General features: G+C 45.6%; 1 protein-coding gene and 1 long non-coding RNA gene across 54 annotated transcripts in view; one reads left to right on the top strand and one right to left on the bottom strand.

Annotated features, from left to right (window-relative positions):
• LOC308200347 (uncharacterized protein) overlaps positions 1–13,939 on the bottom strand; it is a 70,999-nt gene extending 57,060 nt beyond the window's left edge. For 3 of the 49 annotated variants that reach the window (XR_013955510.1, XR_013955511.1, XR_013955527.1), the window contains exon 1: positions 7,899–13,937. Coding sequence is in view for 9 of the 49 variants with exons in the window: in XM_080605957.1 (XP_080462083.1) it covers positions 7,899–7,923 (25 nt within the window). In the remaining 40 variants the exon portion in view is untranslated. Of the gene's footprint in view, positions 1–7,898 lie in introns of all 49 variants that reach the window. The other 46 variants (XR_013955541.1, XR_013955542.1, XR_013955543.1 and 43 more) reach the window with 34 other exon arrangements.
• A 3,764-nt stretch (positions 13,940–17,703) lies between these two features.
• On the top strand, positions 17,704–23,716 carry LOC308200659. Of its 5 annotated transcripts, none has more exons than XR_013955735.1 (6): positions 17,704–18,059; positions 19,163–19,276; positions 19,807–19,822; positions 19,911–19,997; positions 20,528–20,684; positions 23,023–23,716. It is a non-coding gene; the product is annotated as an uncharacterized lncRNA (long non-coding RNA). The 5 variants fall into 5 exon arrangements; XR_013955736.1 differs by having other exon boundaries at positions 19,807–19,997; positions 23,023–23,141; positions 23,227–23,716; XR_013955737.1 differs by having other exon boundaries at positions 19,807–19,997.
• The last annotated feature ends 2,037 nt before the right edge of the window (positions 23,717–25,753 follow it).

The following is a 25,753-nucleotide window of genomic DNA, read 5'->3' as shown; positions in this document are numbered from 1 at the left end:
AGAGGCAGTTCGCCGTGTTGGAAGCAGGAGCATACAGGTAGAGCTTAAACATCTGGTCCACATCCTGCACTTTCATTGCAGACAATGGTATTTTAAGCAGGTTGATACAGATATAATCAAGATCGCAATCTGGCAACATGCATATTTGCTATATGGAAGGCAGTCAAAATCTCATTTTGCACATCAGGGGAATAAACTGACTCCCACAGGTGGAGCATCCTCCAAGAAACATCGCTGTTTTGACCGTCACGGGCCACTGCCTATCGCTTTGGGACTTAATGAGGTTTTAAGAAAACAGGGATTTTTAAGGTATTCTGCTGCCAGAAAGGCAGGAACAACAAAAAAAGCTGAAGACTTGCAATTCTGTCTGCAGAACTGGAAACAGATTTCAGCTGGGTCAGCCTCTGGCACAGGGTCTGCAAAGCAGAGCCAAGACCAGGAATGGGGAACTGGTCATGCTGCGTGGAAGGAAGCACATACACTGGAAGAGATGCACAGTGTGTTTGCTTTTGAGTATTTCCAGGCCAGTAATCTAAGGCATGAGTAGCAATGCAATCCAAAGCAATCCTAAAGAGGTGTTTTATGGCCGTGGCATCCTTTTTGACATCGAGCAAGTTCATTGCGAAGCTTGCTGGTACTGACTGATGAGAGCTGGTTTCCCTGTGCGAGGTTTCTTGTTTCGCTACTCACACAGATGCCGATGTCAGCACGATGCTTGCTTTGAGGTCACACCAGAGGGTAAATCACTCAAGCCTTCTTGTGTTACACACGGGATGTTTAGGGGGAGATGTTGGTCAAAATTCTACAGTGCAGCAATTTTTTTTTTTTTTCAAATTGTGGTGAAAACCTCATTTGACTCATCCCTTCCACCCCATTTCTGTGAACTAACCTCATCTGAGCACTGAGTTAATTAACCAGGCACAGCTGGTCTGGCTTGCTATGCCACTGCGGGTACTTGAAATGCCAGTAATTTCTACAGGAAAAAAGGAACACCGAATTTTGCTGAACACACACCATTTTTGCCAGCTCACCTGATCCCAGCATCACCATCTATAAGAAGCTCTTGCTAGAGGAGTTTGGCACATGGACACTCAGCTGGTGACAACACCAAAGGATTTTGGACAACCTGTAGCCTTTGAAACACTCCTTAGGGACAAATCTTCACTGCTCTGGGTCTGTGACTGTTTTGAAAGCACTCACCCACAGAGAGGATTCAAGTGGCTTCAGCTACACTCAATTATTTACATGCAAGGGACAGTTCTGTGGTTTTCTCCACATGCTTCAAAGCCTAGTAAATGTTTCTCCTTCACCTGTTTTCATAGATTGTGGGAAGACTGGGCAAGATCTAAGTGTAGCTGCAACCCCTCCGTCTTCGGAAGCCCAGTGGGTGTGTTGCATATGCATCCCTGACATCAGAAATGCACAGAGAAGAATTAGAGGCAGGACCTTCAGATACTTTAACCATCACCTTTATGCTCCATCTCCTGATGTGTGTGCTTGGCATAATGAGATTCTTTGATGAGACCTCATCCCTTCACCTTCAGGCACTCAGTTTTGGAAGGAAACTGTGGGTCAATATCCCCAAATACTAGTCCAGCAGCTATCCTTCCTGGGGCAAGGATGGCAACACAATTAACTGCAGTAGGAGCAAGAATGTGGAATATCACAGCCTTTGGTCCCAGACTATCCTCCTTAGAGCTATCTATTTACAAAGGAGAAAGGAGGTAGCAGCATGGTCAGCCTTCAGCTTTCCCCCATCTCATTTAGACCCTTTCCCATTATTTATTTTCATGTCAATTCTGCTGATTAATTACAAATGATGCAATCAAGACCACTTTCATTTATGTCTGTTCCAATAACAGAGGTCACTGGTCATTTCCCCAGGGGACCGTGACCTCTGACTGCCCATCCTTATCTCTGACAGCTTTCTCCTTTTACAAAAGTTGATGCACTGCAATCACTCAGCCTTGCAGATCCAACACGTCCCTCCCATCCCTCTTCAGTGTAACACTTTGGGGAGGCAGAAAGCACAGCAAGAGGATGCTTAGATGGAAGCAGACCAAACTGGATTTCCCAAACTGAAAGTCCAGTCCCCAATTTCTGTGGATGCTATTCACAAGGACAGAGAGTAGAGCTCAAATGGCTAACTTCCCCCCTACGAAGAGCTGCTAGGCTACTTAGTACAACTATTTGCTATTCTTTCTGCATGGCACAAGACTGGTCACATGGAAATCCTTTTTCCTCTGCGGCTGCCTGACAGACCTTTTAAAACAGCAGAGTAAGCCAAACAATCACACGACCAACAAAGCGGGAAAGAAAATACATTCCAGAATGAATTGAAGAAACTTTTTCTTTTTTAATATTTGTTTTTGTGAATACCAAAGGACCTCTTGAAGTTCAGCAAATCAAATTGGAGTGGTTTGATGGCATTTGTGCTACTGCAGCGACCTGGGGCTCTGGGGGAGGGAAAGGCTAAGTGGTGTGTGATGCACACCCTCATTCCCTGCCCAGCCCTGGGTACCAGTAGCAGCACAGGACCATGCCACAAGCAGTGGGAAGCTCCCTCTGCCGGCAGTCTGTCCCGATTTCCCTGCTACCCACACTGCTGGACAGACAACTTTCCTCCCAAAGGCTTTGGTGATAGAGGGGTGCATCCAGAAACCACTGCAATTAGGGCCCATCAATCATTTTCATCTGTTGTTGGTGCTTTGTATCAGCAAACATGCTCCTGGAGATGCTGACAGGTCTAGCTACAGCTCTGGTTGTGCAAAAATATGCCTATTGCTAAAAATGTTGGTTTAGATGGGTTGGACTGGAGAAACTGAGTTGCGTGAGTTTACTGTAAGACAGAGAGGAGGGTCGCTTGTACACAGGGTGACTTTGGGAAAGATGCCCAAGTGCTTAGGAGCACAGAAAAGCAGAGAAAGAAGGCTGGCACGCAGGGTGGAGATGGTGATGCGGAAACCCAAACCACAGCTGGTGGCCGGGGCAGGCTGTGGCAGCACACTGGCTGGAGGTGCTTCAGAGCTCAGAGACTGAGGCAAACAGGATCAAAGTAATAGGAAGGGAATTTCACAGGCAACAATTTGATTGGATCTGAGCAGGGATTTATTCATGAAGATCTGGAAATCAAAACAATACTGAACAGCTTTTTCATTACCCATCTAGCTCCCAGCAGTGACTCATGGCTCTGCAGAACGCAAGTTTTGAGCTCTTTCATCAGCCTCTGTGAATTAATGCGGGCTGACAAAGGTCAGTGGCACAAAAACCAGATGGCTTCACACAGTCTGGGAGAGAAGGCGACCTTAAACCTAAGCAGGACTTAATCCTCTGTCTGACGGTGGAAACAATGCATTCAGTGTAACAGCAGTGGAGATCTGGGCAGCCTAAACAAGTGCTCTCTGACTCAAAGGATGATCACATCCTGAGAGCAGGTCTGGCCATCTATGGAAAACCAGGGTTTGGCCCTGTGCTTCCCTGGGATTTTGTTGGGTTTACAGAACACGTCTTTGTGGCACTCGAGCCTGCAAAGGGGCTGGCAAAGAGATACAAGTACAGGGCAACCTGAGCTCTTAGCTCATACACCCACTGGATTACTTAACACTCACTTAAAAATTGCCAGCCCTCGAGCAAACAACTTGACACTGCTGAATTTGCACAGTCTCGAGCACAGCAAAGTCAGAGCCCTGGTCTAAGGCCAGGTCATGACAACGAATGTCAAGCTCAACAGGCAGCGAGGGGCCTCATTTGGGCAGGCAGCCTCTGGCAGAGCTTGCTGTAACAGGCTGCCAGCCCAGCTGCCTCCCTGCCCAGGATCTGCGCTCACTGCTGCTGCATTAACTTCTGCTGTCAGCGCAGAGGCTGGCGGTAAATTACTGGCTGGGGATGGAGAGCCGCACATTTAGGCACAAACACCTTGTCCAGATCTCTGCCACAGGGACTGCATCCTCCATCAGGGGAACTGTGGGCACCTTTGATTGCTGCAACAGGTTTGTGCAGTAAATACAAGGGTCAGGGCTCCTGTATTTCTCAGCACAAATCTGTACTCCTCTGAGCAATATATACCCTTAAAGTGAATCACAAGGAGCTATGCACTTTATTGAAAGAAGAGGTGGGGAAAAAAAGAGATCGTTGATTTTCTTTGAGGAAGAAGGAAAAGGCTGACAGCCGTCTGCACAAAGTTGCAAAGCAAAAGCACTCATTTTCCCCTTGCTGTGACAGCATCCATCCTACACCTGCACAGGTATTTTGCAACCTGGGACCTCGACCTCCATCTCTCTCCTCCAGCCATCTCATAGCAGTGGGACCACCAGTCCACAGGCTGGAAAGTTAAATCACAGGACAAACTGATGAAGTAAGCATGCTCCCAAGTCCCTTTTAAAAGGTATTAGCATCATCCAAGGAGGCTAGATGGCAATAGGCTTTGAGGAGGAATCCTGATGGGGAAGGAAGATTGTGTCTTATTTGGGAAGGATGGAACTGAGCAGATGTGGTCAGTCAATGCAAAAGGCTTAACTTCATGCAAGCATCATCACCACTTTCAACTCCAAACATCAGGGTTTTCTTAGATGAAAAATGATACAGCTCATTTGGTGTCAATAAATCCAGCTCCTGAGTGGAGGAAAAAAACCTAAATATTTCAGCACTTTGGGACTGACTCATGCTGAGCTTGAAATTATGAGGTTTGCAGCAAAAATTCCATCTACGCTTGAACTTAATGAAAAGTACACAGACAGGATCCTTCGGAGCTCGATTGGATTCTGTAGCCACTGGGTTGGATTTACAGCATTGCCCCAAACTTTCCTTTCCTGGCTACAAAACAAAGTACTCCCCTGATCTCTCAGATGTAGATGAACTTCAGACAGCCTGGTGTCCCTCAGAGGGCAGCACATCCCAAAGGGACAGGGATGCCTGGCTCCACAGGCACTTCCATACACAAGGAGTGCCTCTTCCCATGGAACTTGGAAGTTTTCTCCACCAACTGACATTCCCAAGAGGATATCCAGCCCTGCCTTAACAGCATCCTGTTGTTCCACTAGTTCCACAGGGTGGAGAATGGTGGGATGAGATACACTTCTGTTTTTCCTTTGCCCCATGATTTTACAAACCAGCTGCTCAGATGTAACAGGGGAAAGCAGGAGGGATAAGGGTCCAGAAGGCAAAATCAGAGTAGATAGATCAAACTGTGTTGAGGACCCAAGGAGTGCTTGGAGCCATTTCACTGATCAGGTTTATGATAATAAGTTTTGTACTCTAGGGACCAGATGTTTCTCTCAGTTACACTAAATTTAACCTTTGACTTCATGGAGATACTTTCAAGCAAAAATTCCTCTCAGTAAAGCTGAACTTCCTTTCCTGAGTCAGAACTTTCTGGATGGGAGAAAGACAGAAGCAGGGACTGTTACCTTAGTCCTGATAGAAAAAGAGTCAGGAGGAGTCTGGATGGGGCACTGGGATGAACTCAAATGGCACTGGAATTAACTGAGGTGAAGGAACAGTGGCATGAACAATGATAGGATTTGTAAAACTGCACGTTTCCCCTGCATTTCCTCTCATTTTTCCCTTTCCTCCTTGAAGGGTGGAGAAAGAACAAAAGATATAGAGGAAAAAAATAGGCCTTTGCAGCAAGAAAACAAAAAAAAGGGAGAGGGAGGGAACATGTTGGAGAGCATCTCTTTCCTTCGGGCACTGAAGTGTTCCAACATCAAACCTTCTGTCCTCATTAAGAAGCCCTGTGCCTACCGTTGTGACATCTTTATTCACACACCCCAAGACTTCAAAGCCTTCAGGAGATTTCCTTGGTGGATTTAACATAAAAATATCAGGAGATGAAACAGAGCAAAAGGCAGCCTGGTGCATTCTTGTTTTAATTAGACCTTGGGTGGAGGAAAGGGGGGGGGTAAGGAAGGAACAGAGCCATAGAGATGCACATTAGGGTGTGAATGCAAACACATGCATGCAATCTTGATCATCAGGACTCAACTCTTCTTCTTTCACAAGCTTTCGGCATAGCAAATAGACCCCGAATCTCCTAGCAATGATTTTTTTTTTTACCAGCCTCAAAAACAGATCCGCATTCATCTCAGGAATAAGAAGTGCTGCAGGTGAAATAAATGTTTCAGCTCCCTAAACAAAAAGCTTGAAGTGTAACTAATAAGAGGGAAAATTAAGAAAGAACAGAAAAAAGGCACGGAGGGCACAGAACAGCTATGTATTCACTAGCAATGAAACATGGATCTAGGAAGAACTGTTCTGTTCCTGATTTTTCCTTTTTTGTTAAGCAAACTTTTTCAGTGAATTTCCAAGCCATTTGTTTGACTTCTGAGTCATTGGAGCTACTTGAAATTTGCAGAGTGACCCACTTGAATGTGTAGGTGATGCAGTTTGTTTGGTGGCACCAGTGGGGGTGACAATAACTCCTCATGTTCTGATCTGAATCTGTAATTTCAAAGTGAACATATATATTTGGCAAATATTTTCTACACTTTTCTGAAATTGCCTTTTTGGTTACCACCCCACCTAGCAAAACTCATTCGTTTGAAAGTTTGGGTGAAGCTGAACCACAAAGAATTGCAGGGAAATTAATTTGCAACAGTTTTGAATGAATAAACCTTTCTCCTCAGTACCTAGCTATGTCCAGGACCAAGTTAGCTGCTTCTTACAGAGAGCAAGTATCAAATAATTAGAAATTCATTGAAAGAAGAAAGTCCTGCTCTCTCCTGTTGAAGTGCTTTTGAGACACTTCTGGTGAGATCCAAGAGGAACTCCCAGACTCCCTCATATCAGTTTTTCAAACATTATAGCCCAAATTTCACAGGACATCTTTAACTGACTAAAAGCAGATTTGCTTCCAGCCCATGGGAACAGGCTGCTGGGGCCAGACGGATGAGGAAAGGGACAGTGCTCTCTTCCTAGGTTTCCTTAAGCATTTTCTGTGGTTATTCTACTTATGGGAGCACCCACAGAGGCCACAAACCCCATGAGCACTGCGGGTTATCCCCACAGAGGGCACGCAATTTCAGCATTTGAGCAAGATGACTGCCATCTGCAAGATCTAAGCAGCGTTTTTAAATAGTCAACAACAACAAAAGAAGTAAAAGCATCCCTGCTCCTGTGTCAGGGCACGATAATCTAGTCTCAATTAGAGCATTATTAACTAAGTCATACACCTGGCCCTACTCGTTTACAGCTATTCCTGTTGACAATAGCACTGATTAGCAACTACAGCAATGGACTGGGTTGCTCTCTTCAGCATCCACTACCCCCCTCCAATTTATGTTTCACAGCAAGCTCTGCTTTGGAAAGGAGGAAAAAAAGAATGAAATCTTTCCAGAAGCAAGAAGAGTGTTAGGAGATAGCAGCAACACGGAAAGCTTGCCCCCCTCACAGGAAGATCCACCCAGGGACAGGGCAATAACTCTCCCAGCAGGCTTGAATTCCACTTAATTACAGAACCAGCTGATAACTAATAGAAATGAAGTGGATCCACATGCCTGCTCTCACTTCGTAGCCTGTGGCTGTGTGCCAGTAAGAAAAGTGGGGGTATTGATTTGATTATCTTGTTTGTCCACCTAGACTTGCTAGTTGCATCTGCTTTTCCCAGTCCAAATGAAGTGTTTTCCACTGATTAATTAATTTTAATTTGTTTTCACTTCGAGTGTTAGATTTGGTTTTTATTGACAAGCAAGTATCCATATTTGTAAGCTGCTACAATTAGGCAGTGTCCCTACGCTGCTAAAAACTAAAGCTCTTCTACTTGGCTAAAAGTACTTCACGTATTGACTGAACCTCCTTCTTTTGCCTGCATAGTTTCTAGAGAAGACCAAACCACATCGTGCAATTACCAGTCTCATCACGAATACACACAGCCTACAAAAAAAAAAAAAGAAAAGCCTCACCTCCATCCACGTGCTCCCAAGCCATCTCCACATCACCCTCTGCTACCTGAGAACCCTACTGCCCCTAATGAGCTGCTTTTATAGACGAGGAAGGGAGCAACACCAAGCCCTTTCCCCAGCATCCTGCACCACGAATCCCTGGTTCCTGCAAGCAGAGGGTGCCTTGCTCTGTTACACCAGAACGCAGCTGTAGTGAAAGACAGCAGGCAGGGGTTAAAGGCAGAAAAGAGGCTTTTTTTTTTTTTTTTTTTTTTTGAGTGCTAGAGGTTTTGCTCCTTTTGAAAAGCCAGACCTTGGGTTTATTTCAATTAGTGCCACAAATGCATTCATTTCAGCCTAGTTCATTAGCAAGTCGTGCTCCATTCAGTCATTAAGAGCAGAGAAATATGAGTAATAAAATGCCAGACTATCTGTATTTTCCCTAATGCTCCTAAAACACAGCAACAAGCCATAAATGCCAACAGGGCAAGGAAGCACATAGTAGGAAGGGATTTATGCACTTGCAACACCCTTAGCCTCAAAGTACCACCTTGGCAGGAAGTCCTGGGGCTGCTCCCTCCTGCTGCTGGTGCCGGCAGGTCAGCGGTGCCTCGGGGTGAGAGCAAGCTTCCTCTGCAAACCCAGGGCAGAGAGCAGCCATAAAAACACCACACCACATCTTTCTCTGTCCTAGCAGTGGTTCATAGGGAGCTTTACAATGGGAGACAACAATATTTACCTGTCTGACAACAGAGGGAAACTGAGGTAGGAGGAGATTTTGGGAATATCCCAGCTGGGATCAGAGGCAGGATGGGAACAGAAGTCACCTCATTCACAGCCCAGTAACCCACAACTGGGACTGACGGCAAAATGGGTGTCCTCAGTGAATAACTATTGCTCCCTTCACTTTCTGATTTACCCAGATACGTGTAGAGATTCACCCATCCTACCATATTTTCCCAAGGCCAATCCTGCACCCAGCCTCCTTGCACAGCTGAATGGGAAGCGACAATGGCAGACACCATCATGGTGCTGACCGAGGGCACTGGGCTGCCTGAAACTTTTCAGAGCCGTGCAAGTGATGAATTAGCTACTCGGTGGAAAGGAACAGAGCCAGAAATAGCTCTCAGCCAGCTATGGATATCATCAGCGCCCATCGCAGTCAGGCAGGAATTGCTGGCCAGATTTATCAAAGGATTATCACTTCACCTGGGATTTTTAAATTGCCCCTGAACGGACATTAAAGCACGTGCAGGGAGCTGATTTCAGCTAGATGTCTTGTTGGAGGTGTGGTCCCTCTGCTGATGGGCCACGGTGCTGCTGGGCTGGCAGGTGATGTGGAGCCCCCAGCCTTGTCCTGATGTAGCTGTGGTGCCCCCCGGCAGCTGGGCTTATTTTGCTGGGAGATGGGCCAGGGGAATTAGAAAGTTAGAAGACGAGGTGAACGGCAGGGCACAGGAAAAGACAAAAAGATTAATGGCAGGGACACAATCAAAAACAAAAGTTAAAATGGAAATGTTAATCATTTAAAAGAGGGTCTCAGTGGAATTACTTGCTTTATGGCTCAGAATGAAAAATAGAAGGGGGAAAGAAGGAGGAGAAGTCCCAATAAGAATAATTTAGTGCTTTGTGAAATGAGCTCCCTTTCTTTTTGGTAGTTCGCTCTGGTGTCTTATCACTTACCCCGTGATTGACTGAGTCCTCTTTTTGCCTGCTCCTGCTAAATGGTGATTTGCCATCTGGTAGTCATAATTTCTTTTCTTTTCTTTATTTTTTTCCCCCTGTATTCTTTAGTAATTAGAAACTAAATTACTTTTTTTTTTTTTTCCTAGTGAAAAAAGAAACATGCCTAGCATATTACTTACAGATGACAGTCAGTGTGCATGAGGCAGCGAGGAAGAGGGAAGGGGCTTGACTCCTGTCTCATTGGGACAGACCCTGGCTGGCATGCCAAGGGACGCCTCAGCTTTAGCACTGACAGCACCAGGTGCTGAGGTGAAGCACGGAGCAAGAAATGAATTCAGTGAGATGTGACAGTCCACATCTGAAGAAGAATGGCAAAGCTGAAGGTGGTGAAAGGCTGGTGGAGCACTATAGGAATGCCTGTCTGTGTCTGTAGGATACTGGATGGAAACAACTGGTGTGTGTATCACGGGCTGTCAAGGCTACCACTGGCTTGCGTTGGGCCTGGGGGCAGTGGTATTTGCTGTTTCTTGCTGCAACCCAGCCCTGTAGGGGGCTAACATACCAATGCGGCCTACCAGGGAGGAGCACCCAGCTCCACAGAGGGCTTATATTGGACTCCAGTTCTGTGCTGCCATCTCTGCCTTCACCAGCTATGGAGGAAGCTTCGAGCCTGCAGGATGCTGAACAGCTTGCCTGAAACCTGCTGAGACTGACCTTGCCAAAGCCTAATTGCAACCTCATCTCTCTTCTGCTTGCCGCTGGCCTCGTCTCCGCAGCCTGCGTGCTCACCCGGGCTGCCACGCTCTCATTATATCTTTGTACAGCACCAACCCTCTCCACTCTCATTTCAGTTGCATCCTCAAGGTGCTCCAGTAATTCAAGTGATAAATAATAACAATAATAATGCAGAAGTCGGTTGAATTGAGCTTGATTGCTCCGTGGCTGAGTTTGGGCTTGATTGACTGAAAGCAGCATATGCCCCCCCGGTTGTTATCCTGAGAGCCTCATTTTCTCAGCGCGTTGTCGCTCCTCATAGCCTCAAACTGATCGGGCCTTGAGGCCACTGCCAAAAAGCAACCCAGTCATTCCCAGAAAGACCCCACTCCACAGCATGATGTGAATTTACATTTTTTGACACGTCATATAATGAGGCAAGAAAATGACAGAGAAAATATCCCACTTCTGTACATTGCCAACAGAGCCATGTTTTCCCTTGTTTTCTAGGCAGACTCACTGCTTTCTGAGAAGGAGGATGGTTTGTGTGGGCCTGGAGGAAGGGTAGCTTTTCACTGGTTAAACTGGGTGCACCTGGCATTTCCAGATAATTGAACTGGGCCCTGCCTACACCACTTGTGTGATGGCAGTTCTTATATGGACCTATATTAATTTATATATGTGTGTGCATTAAATTGGAAGGAAAGACAGCCTCTAAATCAGCAAGAGATGTAGTGAACACCTCATCATTTACTACATGCCAGCCTCTCCCCCAGCCTGGCCTGCAGGACCCGTGCTCCCCCTGGCCCTGCCATGACTCAGAGGCATTGGCAGAGCTGCCAGTGCCCTCCCTCCAAAACCAGGCACGAGGCAGCAATCCAGAGACAGCCTTCATCCTTTCCTTATCATCTCATGCCAACCAAGCTCTGCTCCTGTGCACTTTTTCATATCCCTACTGTTGGTTTGCTCTGTGTTTTCAAGGGAGATGCTTATCTCGGAAATGAGTGAGGGCATTTGGTGACATCTTTTTTTGAACCCAAGGAAGGCAAGGAGCAAATGATCTGTGAGAGGTGGAGGCTATGTTTTTCCTGGCTTAATATGGATGAATGAGGAAAAAGGAAGGAAAGAAAACAGCTCGTTTTCACTCATTCTCTAAGCAGCAGCCACTGTAGTGCTATAGCCAGGAGCATCCAAGAGAGACAGAAGGAATTTGCGTAACAAGAAAATGCCGCTGTACAGACCTAATTATAGCGATCGCACCTGTTAGAGAAAACAATAAGCAGCAAAATGAATAAACCTTCCTGGGACTCATTTTATCAATGAAGCATGACCAAGTGAAAACTCCACAGAGAAAATCTACAAGGGAGGTGTCAGTGTACTCACACCACCTTTCCGACCTCACATCCTATAATCAGCAAGGTAGCCAAAGTAAACTGTGTGTTCAGCCACTGGCTGTATGTGGCCACAGAAAGATGAAAATGACCTTCTAATAGGATGCCATCTCAGTCTTGTTATTATCTCCCCGCTAAGGTCTTTTTCAGGCATATACATATGGCTGCAACCTTCTGCTGCTTGAGGAAGAACTGTGTACAGGTCTTCAAAACCCTGCAAAAGTGGACAGTTATCCTAGGGATGGGGTGGGGGACCCTGGCAATTCTCCCCAGAGTTAGCAGATTGGTCAAGGGTGCTGTTAAAATCCAGTTCCAATTATGTTGGTAACACGCTCTTTGGGACAATCCCAGCATCACTAGGGGTGGTGTGGAAAGGGCTGTCTTGGAAAGGGCTGTCTGCATGTTTTAAATCTGCCACCAAATCATTCTCATATCATGCAACATGGTGAATAAGAACTCCTGTTCCACTGCCTTCGCACCACCCATAGTCCCCTAAGTCTCATGACATCCCCCTCTCAGGGTCTGTTTTCTGATCCATGGGATCCTACCTAGTCTTTCTCCTATTGAAGCTGTTCCCTGCTGCTGGCCATCTTTGCTCCTGCTCCTCTGTACCTTTCTGAGCTCCCAATTACAGTTCGTCTGTGCCGCAGAAGCACGTCTAGCACTGGGCTTTCCATGCTTCTGTAGTTAAAGCAGCCAAAGAGGATTAGCCTTTTTAAAGAGTTAATGCTGTTTTTTTTTTTCTTCTCTCTCTCTCTCTTTCTTTCTTTTTTTTTTTTTTTTTAACATACACAGCTCCCTTCATCCAAAGATCTTAGAGAAGGGAAAGTATCATTAGCAGCGTCTTGTGGATGGGAAAATTGAAGCTTGAGGAGATGAAATGAATTTGCTTATTGGATGATTATTCCTTTACTGGATTTGCCTCACATCTCCCAGCCCACGTCCTGGGCCAGAGCCCTATTATATGACATACAGTCCAGATCGAGGCAAAGCCAAAGAAACAAGGAATCTTATGATACTTAATCTCATTTGATTTTTTCTTTTTCCAAGACCACTAGCATGTACAAAAGGACAAAGAAACACCCCAAGCTTTGTAACAGGTCTGAATGACAGTTCTGGTGTCTACAATCCTTGGGGCACTCACTGACTGCACTGAACAATGACGCCTCCAAAATATTGACCCAACAGCATGTCTCAGCCCTGACTCAGGAAGGGAAAGAAGAATGCTTTGATGACTGTCACCATTGAAAATGGCAATGTGTTAGTGACAGCTGGAACAAGAGAGCTCGTAAGAGTCACTTGGTGATGCAAGCTTTGAGTTACCAGCTCCCAGGAGCTGCCATCATATCATTGTTTAAGTGAGTTTTCCTACACTTCCCAACCAAGTCTGACCTAGTAAGTAAGGGGCTCCATAACTAATTAGTAATAACTTAAACCAAATCTAAAGGAGACTGGACAAATGACAATGAATAATTTATTGGATGAATTTTGCCTCTTTTACTGTTTGTGAATTTTTTATGCTTGTGGTGTTGATTTCTCCAGCTAATTGGTTGTTTGAAATTCTTTGCTGATGCAAATGCTTCCTGGTCTGCTCTTTTCTTCAGGAGAAGTTCATTAAGACTATCCCCAATTCAAAGGGGGCTGACTAGTTTTAATTGGTCACAGAGGCCACATGGCATAAGTGCATTCTGTGAGTTGAATATATATATTTTTTCAACTTGGTTACTGAAAGTATCATTTCAGAATGTTCTTTCCATTCAAATAGCATGTTTCTGTAAGCATTCCTTCTAGTAAAAGTTCCTGTTGGTTATTCCTGCAAAGTAAACTCAGACAAATTCCTGAAGTCAGACAAAAGATACCGAAGTAGAAAGAACCAGCAAAAGATGTTCAAATTGAAATGAATGTGAAATGACTTGCTTGTATTGGGGAATGTATGTATTCATGTACATATACATGCACAGAAAGTGCTTCTGTGTATGTGTTAATTAAAAAAAAAAAAAAGCATTTGCCTATATTAAAAAGAAACCAAAGATGTTCTGAATGGAAAACATTTAACTAAATGTTGCGTCTATTCTAGGTGGCACTGGGTTAGTGTCCATGGTTTTGGCAAAGACAGGGGCTAGCGTATTCTCCAGAACATGTACCAGCCAACATAATATTGCTTTATGGTCCCAAGCACTTCAGAAGGGCTGTCCTAGAGAAGAGATGAACTTATGGCCTCTTCCAGTAGCTAGGACATGAAACTATAAGGTGCTTATATCGCAACATCTATAACATACAGCAGGCAGCAAAGAGGTTCAGACATGGAGGAGGGAGGGTGAAAACAAGCCACCCAACCTGATAATGAAAAGTAGGCACTTGGCCTTGGTGTGGAGCATCTCAGATAAGTAGTTTAATTGCCAAGCTCTGGTGCTGGAGGGAGGGAAATCTAAGCTAAATTAAAAGATTAAAAAGATATTTTTTCATCAAGTGGCAAAATGGAAGATGTGGACGAGTCTGCTCAGGAGAAAATGAGCAGAAAGGAACTGTGAATGTTGTGAAAATATATCCATTAGACCTGCCTTATCGAAACGTGCTTTTGCCAAGCATCCAGCCCTGCATTGCCATGGCAACATGGCCTCGTCAACAGAGAAGAAAGTGTTTTTGTCAGGATGGGCCCAAACACGTAAAAGCCATTTCGATTTGGGGGCAACACGATCTTCTTCAATCAATACTACACACATAATAATGACTCCTGCCACTTTTTTCATAAATCTCCACTTTCTGCTTTCATTTCCTGTGGTTTGACATCACTGTGAACTGGAACAAGGTTTAAATTTCCTACAATTTGCAGCCCCCTCTGCCCTCATCTGCAACACACCACGCTTCATGCAGCAGCTTTCTCCTTTGTATGACACTTGATACACAATGCACTTACAGGTGGGATCAGCCTGTCCTGAACCATGAGATGGGCTCGAGGAATCCCCTGGTGGCAACATCATAGACGTAACAGCTGAAATTCCGGTTGTGGCTGAGATTCAGTGCTGTCCGAATAGAGGATGGAGAGTCTTTCTCTGTAGGAGTTACCCAAGATGAAGTACGAATCCAAATGCCCCCAGCATCTCAACCCTCAAAGAAATTGTGGTGTCTATTCTAAGGCATGTGTGTTAGCTCTTCTGTCCTCACCCTGTGAAGAAAAACCTTTCATGTTCTCCATTTTTTCCTGCATTTCAAGTTAGAGATCTCTTCCCTCTTGACTGCCAGTTGGCAATGATATTTTGATCTTTCCAAATAACCAGCTCAACAGTTCCACTACAGAAACCACCACGTGGCCAAAGAGATTTCTGCATGCATATGAGAGTCGGCACCTGCGTGTGTTGGGGAGAGATGGAATATGTAGGAGATTTAAATGCCTATCTCTATTTTTCATTTAAATTAGTGGGTATTAGGCATATAATCCAACATATTGCTTTTAAAATCTCAGCAGTAGCCTGCTGAATGCTTTGCTGTAGAAGTTACTAAAGAAATGTAAAATATCTTTTTTTTTTGGTAATAACTGCAGTCAAACTAGATTTAAAGCAATACCCTCTTTGTTGTTTTATGTTCTATTTTGCCATTTGTTGAGAGATTTTAAACATATTTAAACTCCAAAACCCCATTGAGAAGTGCAATTTGGTGCACAGAGGCAAAAGCAATTCCACATTTGTGCTTTTCAGCTGATGCAGACAGAGGGAAGCTATTTCTCCAGACTGGCTGTTGTTGCTTTTGAACACTACGTTAGGGTCTGCATTTCAGACCCTGCCTGTTCCCTGGGGCCTTTGGCTTGAGAAGAGGGGAGGATGGCGTTTGGACACCAGTGTGTTTGATTGTCAGATGAGTTCTGCAGCCTTATAAGCACACTCCACACCTTATTGTTGCACCATTCAACATTGTCCAGGGGCTGGAGGAAGAGAAGATAGGGAGGTGTCTTTAAAGGATACTAAAATTAATAAATTAATGACTTGAATTTTGAAAGAGGCTTTCATTGAGAAAACACACAGTGTCTGCTCATGAATTTACAAACTCTGGGCTTGACTCATACCCAGGAAGACAGGATATCTCTCTACAAGGGTTTTGTCATCACTGTAACTGTACACAATCTGTACATGTGTATACCACAGCAAGGCCTTGAATGAACTGCACTTGCTTCTACCTGGCACAGAAAGCAGAAACCCCTTAGAAATGAGTGATGATACCACACTGCAGGCAATGATACAGAGGATGGGATACAAATAAGGATCTGGATATTCTCATTTATCTGTCTGTATGCCTAACCATCTACTGGATTGTCTGTGTAATCACTCCTTGTGGATGCTTTGATATAAGCTGAGTGGTGGTGTCACCTGGAAATTGTCAGAGCCGGGAGAGTGCTTGGCAGGTTGTATTCTGAGCAAGGAGATACTTTCAGAAAATGCAAAGCAGGCTTCTTATTTTGGTCCTCTGTTCCTGACCAGAAATGTTGAGAGTCATTTCATAACCTGGATGACCTTCATCATTAGTATATGCAGAAATTGGTAAGAGGCCTGAGCAGGAGTCAGGCAGAGAGACACAGGTCTCTTGAACAGCCATTGTGGATGTGGACTCATCCTTTCCAAGCACTGACAGAACAGTCCAGGACATGGTTCATAGACTGGGAATCATGAGTTGATGGTATTTCTACAGGAGATTTATCAGGACTCATTTTATTGTAAAGTTAAGTTTGTTCCTGCCCGTCTAAAATGAATGAAACTACTGGTAGTGGCTCTGAAATACCACCTAACGGTGATACCAGAAAAAAAGAAAAAAAATCAGTTTTCCTCTTGCATATCTTTGAATAGGAAAGATGAGGATGGTGGCGCTTTCTTTTCCCACACTTTATGTGGGAACATATATGCTGTTCCCCATCCCCAACTTCTTCTTCATTCGCTCTAGGCAGGAGTAGCCCCTTTCCATTGAGAGATGGGAAATATTTTTGAATATATTTTTGAATATATTTTTGAATATCAAAACGCTTTCTCACTTAGCTCTGTCTTGATTGCTCAGATCCCTTGGAAAAAGAGACATATTATTCTAATGGAAGTATGATCATATTTATCCTATAGAGTGGAAGTCAGTACAACCCAAGGACTCTGATGCAAGGGTGATGTGACAACTCTTGCATAAGCCATTGCTTGCAATGAGCAGAGCTGACCATGTCTGTTAAAGGAGGTGGCACTCCTTGGACAACCCAATATTATATAGAAGATAAATATCTTAAAGACCTCAGATCTAAAGTGATTAGGACTGGGTATGTGGGAGTCATTAATGCCTCAACACTTCAAGTTGCTTCAAGCTTCCAAGAATCTAAAACAGGGAACACATGCAAATGGCTCCATATTTGCCCATGTCTTGGATTTCCCCTGAAAAGAATAAACCCTGTGGTATGTTATTCCTAAGCCAACTTTTACCCCACCATTTACCCTAATTCCTCCTCCTCTGCTGTTGCCTACAGTGCTGCAATGACATTCTGAGGTCACAGGATGCAGCAAATTCAGCTCAGTCCTTATGGCTTTGAACTGGTCCCTGTCAGTTCCTCTCAGCACAGATGGGTTTTACAGGGTTGGGGGAAAATACATCTTAAAATCACTGGAATCTGAAGGCAGCGTTTTTTGTCTATCTGCAATCAAGTCCAGGGATATTAATTTGCTGCTCTGCATATGCTTGGTTCATTGAGACAAAAGTAAAGGCATCCTATACCTGAACAGTGAAAGCCATCCCGCTGGAATGCTGATTAAAAAGAAACAGGGTTGATAAGCGTGGATGAAAAGGAGGTGAGTCTATGAGCTGGACCACTGATCAGGGAATCAAGACTCCAGGGTTTTATTTCTGCCACTAACTCTTCCTGCAGCTTGGAGAAAGTTTGCAAACCTGTCAGTGCCTCCATCTCCAAAATGAGATCTTCTCCAGAGTTGTGGTGTGGTGTTGCTTTTCTTTTTTCTTTAATGAGAATTAATTAATGTCTAAAAAGCACTTTGGGATCCCCGAATGAAAGGAGCAAAACAAATGCAAAGTATTCCATTGTTTTATTATCTCCCCTATAGACAGGGATGAAGGCACCTTGCCACTCACATAATTACTTCCCTGCAGCTGCAGCCTCTTAAGAAGCTAATGTATGCTTCATCTCCACATCTTGGTACGGGGAAAGACCCAGACCCTCCCACCCATCACTCGTCCCATCCCCCCATCCTTCCCCTCCCTTGCTCTCTGTTGCATTAATAGCAGAGATGGCATTAAAGTAACTTTATCTCCTTGGTGCACACATACACAAACTCAATGGCGGGTAGTGTTATGAGGCTTATTGCCGAGTGCGTAATGACTGCTTCTTTTTTGGATGAATGAATTCAGTGGATGACAGGTATGTAATTCATGGCTTTGTAAAAAGCTTTGAGAGGAAGTGTATGAAATGTACTATATAAATGTCAATACACTGCACACTTTAAAGCCTGTGGGTTGAGTCATAGGGAGGGTAGATTTAAGGGGGGGATCATAAATAGCAGAAGAACAGCTGGTTTCTCTGGGTAATGATGACTGAAGATCCGAGCAATAGCTGCTTAAACACACCCACTCTGTGGAGGTACTTACACCGTCCTCTCTGACGGAGTGCCTGAGCACCTTGCGGCCTGCGTTGGATCCACCTCCAGACAGGGAGGAGAACATCTCAGCTGGGAGGGTGGGTGTCCGCCTGGTGCCTGCGTGGGAGGGAAAGCTTGGGGAGAGGGGGATCCTGGCCCCCTGAGCACCCCGAGCCCCCAGCACCATCCCCAGACACAATGTCTGGGGAGGTGCCTCCTGGGCTGAGCGCCGGTGTGATCCTGCACCCTGCGCTGGTCCCCAGCTGTATGCCCAACACTGTGAGATGTACCCTTCTTCCCAGCACAGATAGGGCCCAGTCCTCAAGGGATGGGGACACTGGCCTCCACCATGGGGACAGCAAATGGGGACTGGCTTGCACGTGGTGGAGCTGTGCTCATTTTCCCCAAGTGGAATGGGCACCTTGGAAATTTGAGTCTGGTGGGTCAGCCTTTGGTGAACATGAAGGAATGCCTTCAGGTGCTGAGGTCTAATAAAATGCTCACGTTTCTGAGGCTGTGAGCTTTCTGCAGCAGCCAGCTCTGCCATTAATTGTTTCCCTGTGGTGTTTTTATTATATATATGGAGTTAGACCTAAGGGAATTAGGTACAAGGGTCTTTGGGACTCTAAATTCCCTTGCCTGCCATAGAAAACTCCAGCCCCAATATTTAACACCAATTAACATCTTAGCGTGGCTAATACTTGCAAAGCATTTTTTTTTGGGTGGGGGACACATGGTGAACAAGCTCTGTTTTGTACAGAAACAGGGCTGAGGTATTTAAGAAAGCTAATAGGAAGGGCAACAAGTCACCATACCTTAGCCAATTCTGCAAAAATACAAAGTATTTCACGTTAGCACATTCCTTTTACTACCTCTCTCCCTGCAGGCTAAGCTAATTACACTGGCATGGAAGCAGAGCCCACGGGAGAGAGATTGCCCAGCCTTTCTCCAGACGCCGTGTGAGGAAAGCCATGCAAACCCTCCAGCTTTGCCCATCCAGGCGTGTCTGTCCACTTGGCTATAATCTGGAGAGAGGATTCCTCGTCAGGGTGGTTTAACGAGCACATTGCCACCTCTGGGCCATACTTCGTGCAGAGCAGGGCACAGCACACACCAGCCCTCACCAAGACCCTGGGTGCTGTAACCCTGCTGTGGTGCTGCCCCTGCCCATAGCTTCCTGCAAAAGGATCGTGGTCTGCGTGCCCCCAGCAAATGTCTGCCTTTAAACCTGGAGAAATAGTGCCCCGGGTTTTATGAACAACTCCACAAAGCAGCAAAAGGGAAATGGGGAGGGAGATTTATTTAGTTTCTCGAGGAACCGGGTGTGTTAAATGTTGTGACTTTTTAAGGCTCGCTGCAACAGTGGCCATAAACAATGTATAGTTGTAGAAACCAACTAAACAAAAGTCTCTAAATCCCAGCCAGAGGAGTGAGAGCTCAGGACTTTTTATTGGCAAGTGCTTCTCTTTTCTGCAATGCAAAGGGTGAAAAACTCAACTTGTTCTGCTGAAATCTCTGCTCTTCTTGCAGGACAGCATGGCCTCAGGTGTGTAGGAGAGGCAGCAGGGTGCTTTCTGGTGGTGCAGACACAGAGTCTGCTGCTTCAGGTGAGCCTCATGAAATCCCACTTGCAGGGGAAAGTTCTGCAAAACAGGAGCTGGGGCTTGGAGAGACTGCAGCTGGCAGCCATGGGAATATTTAGACCTCTGTCTTCCGTCAGGGTGAGTTTAGGCACTAGACTTGAGAAAGCAGAGAAAAGCTGACAATGTGTAGCATGGTGCCTTGGGGTTTGGTACTGCACACAGCTAGAGCAGCCAGAGCATGGGCTCACCGAGCACCCTGAGGACACCTTGCCTCGTTGCCACACAGGTCAAGAAGGGAGACCGAGCCACCAAAGCTGGCCGTGGCCCTGAGAAAAGCCAATCAAGACAGGCTGCATTGTGCCGTGATGCGGTGACGGAGCACAGGGAGCAGGCTGGGGACAGCTGCCAGCAGCCGGGGTTAAAGGCAGCATGCATGTGCCACCTCCTCCCCGCAGTCCTTACCCTGGCAGACCACAGCAGCTTATTACTGCTATCCATCTCTGTCATTAGCCCAAGTGACAGAGGTCAATGTGTTGGATCAAAAGGCTTTCAGCATGCCAGTGACCCAAGGCGGGAGAGGGGAGAGACAAAATGGTGCTAAATGATGGAATTTTTAGGATTTTCCTCCTTTTTAATTTTTCTCTTTTTTTTTTTTTTTTTTGATGAAGGAAATAGTATGCTCAAAATGATTCTAGAAGCACTATTAGCATGGCAGAAGCTGCACCTCATGCCCAGAGATGTCAGCCCTGGTGTCTGTGTGCTGCACCCACCTCTAATACCCTGTCCACCCACAGCTTCGCCTCCTACGACCCCTCCTGCACACGGGTCAGTCGCCTTCCCCCCAGGGGACACCCAGCCCAATGTTTTGTTTCCTCCTGGGATCACTTTGTGGCTTGGTGCCTTATTTACTGCTCTCTCACTCCTGCACTTAATACCAGTTATAAATTTCCTCACGGGCTTTTTCCCTACAGTACTCCTCACCTTAGTATCTGAGTGCCTCTCCAAGATTAAATTATCTTCTTACATTTGTGCGTGTCTTTAGCAAGGCTGCAGGGAGAGCTCCCAGTGTGAGATACATCCAGGGAGAGGCTGAGCACCATTTTCTTCCCCCGACTTAGAGATGCTGAGTAATGCAGGGAATCAGATTTTAAGAGGCATTGAATTTTCTACTTACCTGTACTCAGCAACCTTCTCGGCTACGAATGAATATATAATTTGGGGGGAACAAATGAGTGCAATCTTGCGCCATGAATCTTTATTCTGCCCTATTCTTTATGAATCTTTATTCTGCTTTACTTTCATTACCTTTCTTTTTTTTTCCTTTTTTTTTTTTAATACTGCTTTCTTTCTTTTCCTCTTGTCTTTTTTTTTTTTTTTGTCTTTATCTTTCTTTTCTTCTGCTGCCCTCCCAGCTTTTCATTACTGTCATCTTTTTTCCCAGCCACTGAACCCTTGATGTTGTTCTAATTGACAGACGGGGTTTAAAAGCACATTCGAAAGCGCCTGTCTTTTTAAATAGACTCCTGTCTCATCAAAAGATGTACAGCAACATTCCATTAGAGCACATCATTTGAAAATAGATTGGGCTTTTAGCAACTGCACTTGTATTTTTATAGTTAGGCTGTTCTGCTGGGATCTTCCCTCCTCCTTGCCAGCCCCCAACATCTCCCATTTTGGGGAGGCAGGGGGAAAAGGTACCTTAAAGAGGAATTAATGAATGTTTTGTTTTGTTTGGGTTTTCTCCTCTCTGCAGCTCTCAGGTGATTGTTCAGCCTGTTATTTCTTACAACCATGGTTTTGGAGAAAGTTTTGGAGTGAAAATGGGGATGGAAAATGCATACGTGCTGATGTGAGTGAGGACACAGCTGAAAAGCAGTGAAAAAATGGCTCCAGTTGCACTGCATTTTCTAGTGTTTTATGACAGGAGATTGACTTGTTTCTGGCACTTGGTGCAAGGTCTGGCAGGGATCCTGGCCACTGAAATTTGGGGAGGCTCCTCTCTGAGTGGAGCTGGTTTGGTCAAAGCGGTCAGTGGAGGCCAGTGGCTGACTGGGCCAGGCAAATCCCTCACAGAAGGTGGCAGAAATTCAGACGGTGTCTTTCTCTGGAAGAAGTGCATTTGTAGAAAATATATTGAACCTCCATTCTCTCCAGCCACTAGAGAAATGGCCAGCTGTCTCTTGCAGCTCAGACATACATGTAAGGTATTTATTTACTCTTCCTTCAATGGCCCAAACATCTGCCCTCCTACAGACTGTCCTTCCAGCCAACCTGCTCACAGCTCCTCAATATTTCACACAGATCTGTCAAAGGAAAACATCATTCACCTTAGGGGCTAAGCTGTCTTCTCCTTCCCAGGCTTAGGGAGGCAAGCACATTCCTGTTGTAAACCCAGCATTGATCACTAGCTGAGACTTAATCATCCCCAGTCTCCACTCCCCTCCCCAGTTTATTGTCTCTTCCTATGCCACTATTAAGTCCAAGAGAGAGACGACTGGTGCACTTTCCAACCCCCTCGAAGCAAGAGCTCAATGCTTCTTTTTTGTTTTCCATGTTCCAGTTTCATGTGTAATAGTGATAATCTCTGTCACTTTGTTGCATCCTCACAATAAACGGCTTCTCAGATTGATTAAAACCTCTCCGCTCAGCTCGGGCTGTGCATTGATTTTAGCTGCTGCTCCTTGCTTTGTGTACAGCACATCATAGAAATCAGAGATGGAAAAGACCTATTAGGGATCAACTTGTTTGAGCTTCCCCACCTCCTCTCGGTTCCCTGGGGGCTGGCAGGAGATTGTTCATTACAATGCATTTATGGCAACTTTTTGCAATCATTTTCAAATGGCCCTGGGACATTGCCTGCCCGTCCTTCCCATGCAAGACCCAGCCTCACCTAATTATAAGGCTGGCATTGGCAGGGAAGCTGGGTCCCTGGTTCCTGGCCTGGTGCTCCTCTCCACTCAGCACAGAATATCTCTCTGGAGCCCTCTAAATAAAGATGTTTCCTTGGGGCTCTCTCCTCTCAAAGGAAGACACAAACAAGCCAGGCTTTGAAGTTAATGGGTGTTTCTTTTACTCTCAGGCAGGATGCCTGGGTTCATATAAAGAGCATTCCCACCCTCCTTTTCCTTTTACACTAACCTTTTGAGAGAGAGTTTTCCTGCAGAGTTGAATGAGCGGATTCAGAGGGTTCATCCTTGTTGAAGATGGGACTGTTGACATCAATCCATCCTCTGAGCCTTGATTTCTCCGGAGCAGTTCCTCTCTGGTGCTGTCTGATTGCAGGTATTTCCATTATCCAAATACTTAGAAACTCGAACCCTTTTAAGCCACTAGTTTGAAGGTTGTTCTCCTATTTTCTGTTATCCAGCCTGACCCTCAGCCACTTCAGCAGGACGGACCTCTCGGAGGAGCCAAGCAGGAATCGAGGAGGGCTGTTGCTCTGTGCTGGCCAGACCTTCTGATGCACACCCAGATCTGAGACCCCCCCCCGTTCATTTGTCGGGGGTACACTTTCACACACAGCGTGGCAGGATAGGAGAAGTAACTCTACAAAGAAGTGAATAATCCTCTGCTGGTTTAGTTCCCTGAGGCAATCACGGCAGGGTTGGTGCTGTGCAGAGAGGACTGCAGTGCGTGGCAGGGAGCAGGAGGTGCAGGTGGGACACCCAGCTGCTGGCTGCTCTCTAAGCCCTGTCTGACTCCAAGGCAGGAAGAAGGGATAAGGCAGCTGGCAGACAACTTTTACACCTCCCTATTCCCCCAAGTGTCGAGCAGCTCTTGGCTTGGTCCAGGATATTTTCCATTTCTATTGCCAGTAACACTCAGAACAATGGAGAATCATCCCCTGTTTTCTGCATCTCTTTTGAAAAAATAGAGAGTTTCTCTGGACACATTAAATAGGCTGGATTCAGCCAGCACAATTTCCACCCAAGCTCTCATTATCTTGTGTTTCCCACCAGCTGGCTGTAAGCCTGCAAAGGCACATAGCCAAGGAGAAACCAGGCACTGGCTGTGTCCACGTCAGGGCGGGGGACAGGTGAATTCTGCAGTGAGAGCCACGTCCCAGGCTGTCCACCCCAGAGACCCACCAGAGGGAACGGTGGTCCTGCACAGCCTGGGACCCAGGTTTCCTTCCTAAAGACAGTGGAGTAACAGGGTAAGGGTGGCATCAGGCTGGCTCTGGGTGTGGATTCAGGATATGGCTGGGGTCTGCCCTGGAGGTCGGGCCCATGGAGAGCCAGAGACAGCCATGGACATGGGATAGAGAGGGGAAAAAATTTCATCAGACCAACCAATTTGTACGTGGAGCAGCAATTCCCCAGAGAGGCAAGGGGCTGCGGCCGGGGAGATAGCAGGCAAGCATTCTCCCAAGGCTATTTATTCATCTTATTTCCAGACTAATACTCAGACCTTCATGCTTGCCATGCTTGCTGCCTTTCTCAAGTTGGCTCTAATAAAATTGGTGAGTGTGTGTGTTGAAATAGAAGAGAGGGAGAGCAGGGGGAGGGGGACAGTTGTATTCCTGGGCTTTTTTTTTGTGGGCACACTTTGTGTTTCACCTGCACCTACTGCCCTTCCTTTTGCAAAGCTTCTCTCTAAAATCCTGCCACATTGAGCTGCTCAAAGCCCTAAGCACCGTAGCCAATTCCGTCAGATGAAAACTACACCGTAATACCTGCTTCCACAGAGGTGCTAGCCCTGAATGAACGGATGAATGTACACCAGCAGAATGAATTTACCAGGGACAGCTGCTGAACCAGCCCCATTCATTTTCAAAGCTTCTTTCTAGATGACAAGAAGGGAGATTTCTGTGTGTTAGAGGAGGGACTAGAAGTGCTTTTCCCTCCTCAGCTCCCCCATGCTGGTGAGCTGCATGTGAAGGCAGAGCAGACCCGGGAGAAGTGTGGATTTGGCAGAGACTTCAGCAGCACTCCTCACCCTTTGCTCCGCTATGCCAAAATGAGAGCAAACCCTTTATCTCATTGTGCGTGGGTTTACATGTGAGCTGTGAAACCACTGTGTTCAGGTGCAGCCCATTATCTCTTAAAAAGTTGGAAGAAGCCTTGTAAAATTTCCTGAAGTCTTTCTTTCAGGCAATATCTTGTTTAAGATGCATGCTGTTGGCTGGTAACTTGCTTACTGATGATAGTTTGCACATAGAACTGCTGATTTCGCAATTATTCTTGCCATTTCAGAAGCACGGGCCCTGTTCCCCATTAAACATTTCCACCTCTGGCTACACAAGGGGTTGCCACGATGCTCAGTGCAGCGGCGGGCAGTTAAATCACCAGTCGGGGAGAGGACTGAGCCAACCAGGGTGAAAATGGTGGAAATGAGAGAGACTTCAGGTTAGATCAGCCATTAACAAAATGGGGTGGACACTTCTGGAAGGCGGTAGGAGCTGGGATAATTTTATTTTTCACTGTTCTTTCTTCTCATTAGCTACAGGCTACACCCACCTGAGAAAATTAATAACTTAGACTGCATCTGGGAGGTAGGAGACTTGGTAGCTCTGTCAGTCAGTGGTTGGCTATGTGACCTGAGGCACTCAGCCGTAACGAATCTCCCTTCTGATTCCCTGTAAGAATGGAGGCAGAGGGAGGCTATAAAGCATGTTGGGATCTTCAGATGAAAAACACTAGCAAATCAGAGCTGGACTTGCTCACTGATAATACATCAAAAATGATTACAGTTACTTCAAAGGTTTTCTACTGGTTCACAGACAATCTTAATTTTTATTTTCCTCCTTTTTTTTCAACATTAGTCCAAAATAACTTTCTTTTTGATAGTGCTGTTTCCTCCCAAGTAATTTTTCTAGCTTTGGTATTGTGTTTTCTTAAGTAGGTTAAAAAAAAATAAAAAAAAAATCCATTGATACCTACATGTATCATTGG

This window comes from Anser brachyrhynchus (assembly GCF_964034855.1).
Source record: "Anser brachyrhynchus genome assembly, chromosome: 10".
NCBI lineage: Eukaryota > Metazoa > Chordata > Aves > Anseriformes > Anatidae > Anser > Anser brachyrhynchus.
Note: the sequence above shows the minus strand (reverse complement) of the source record. Positions and strands in the feature narration are given on the sequence as shown.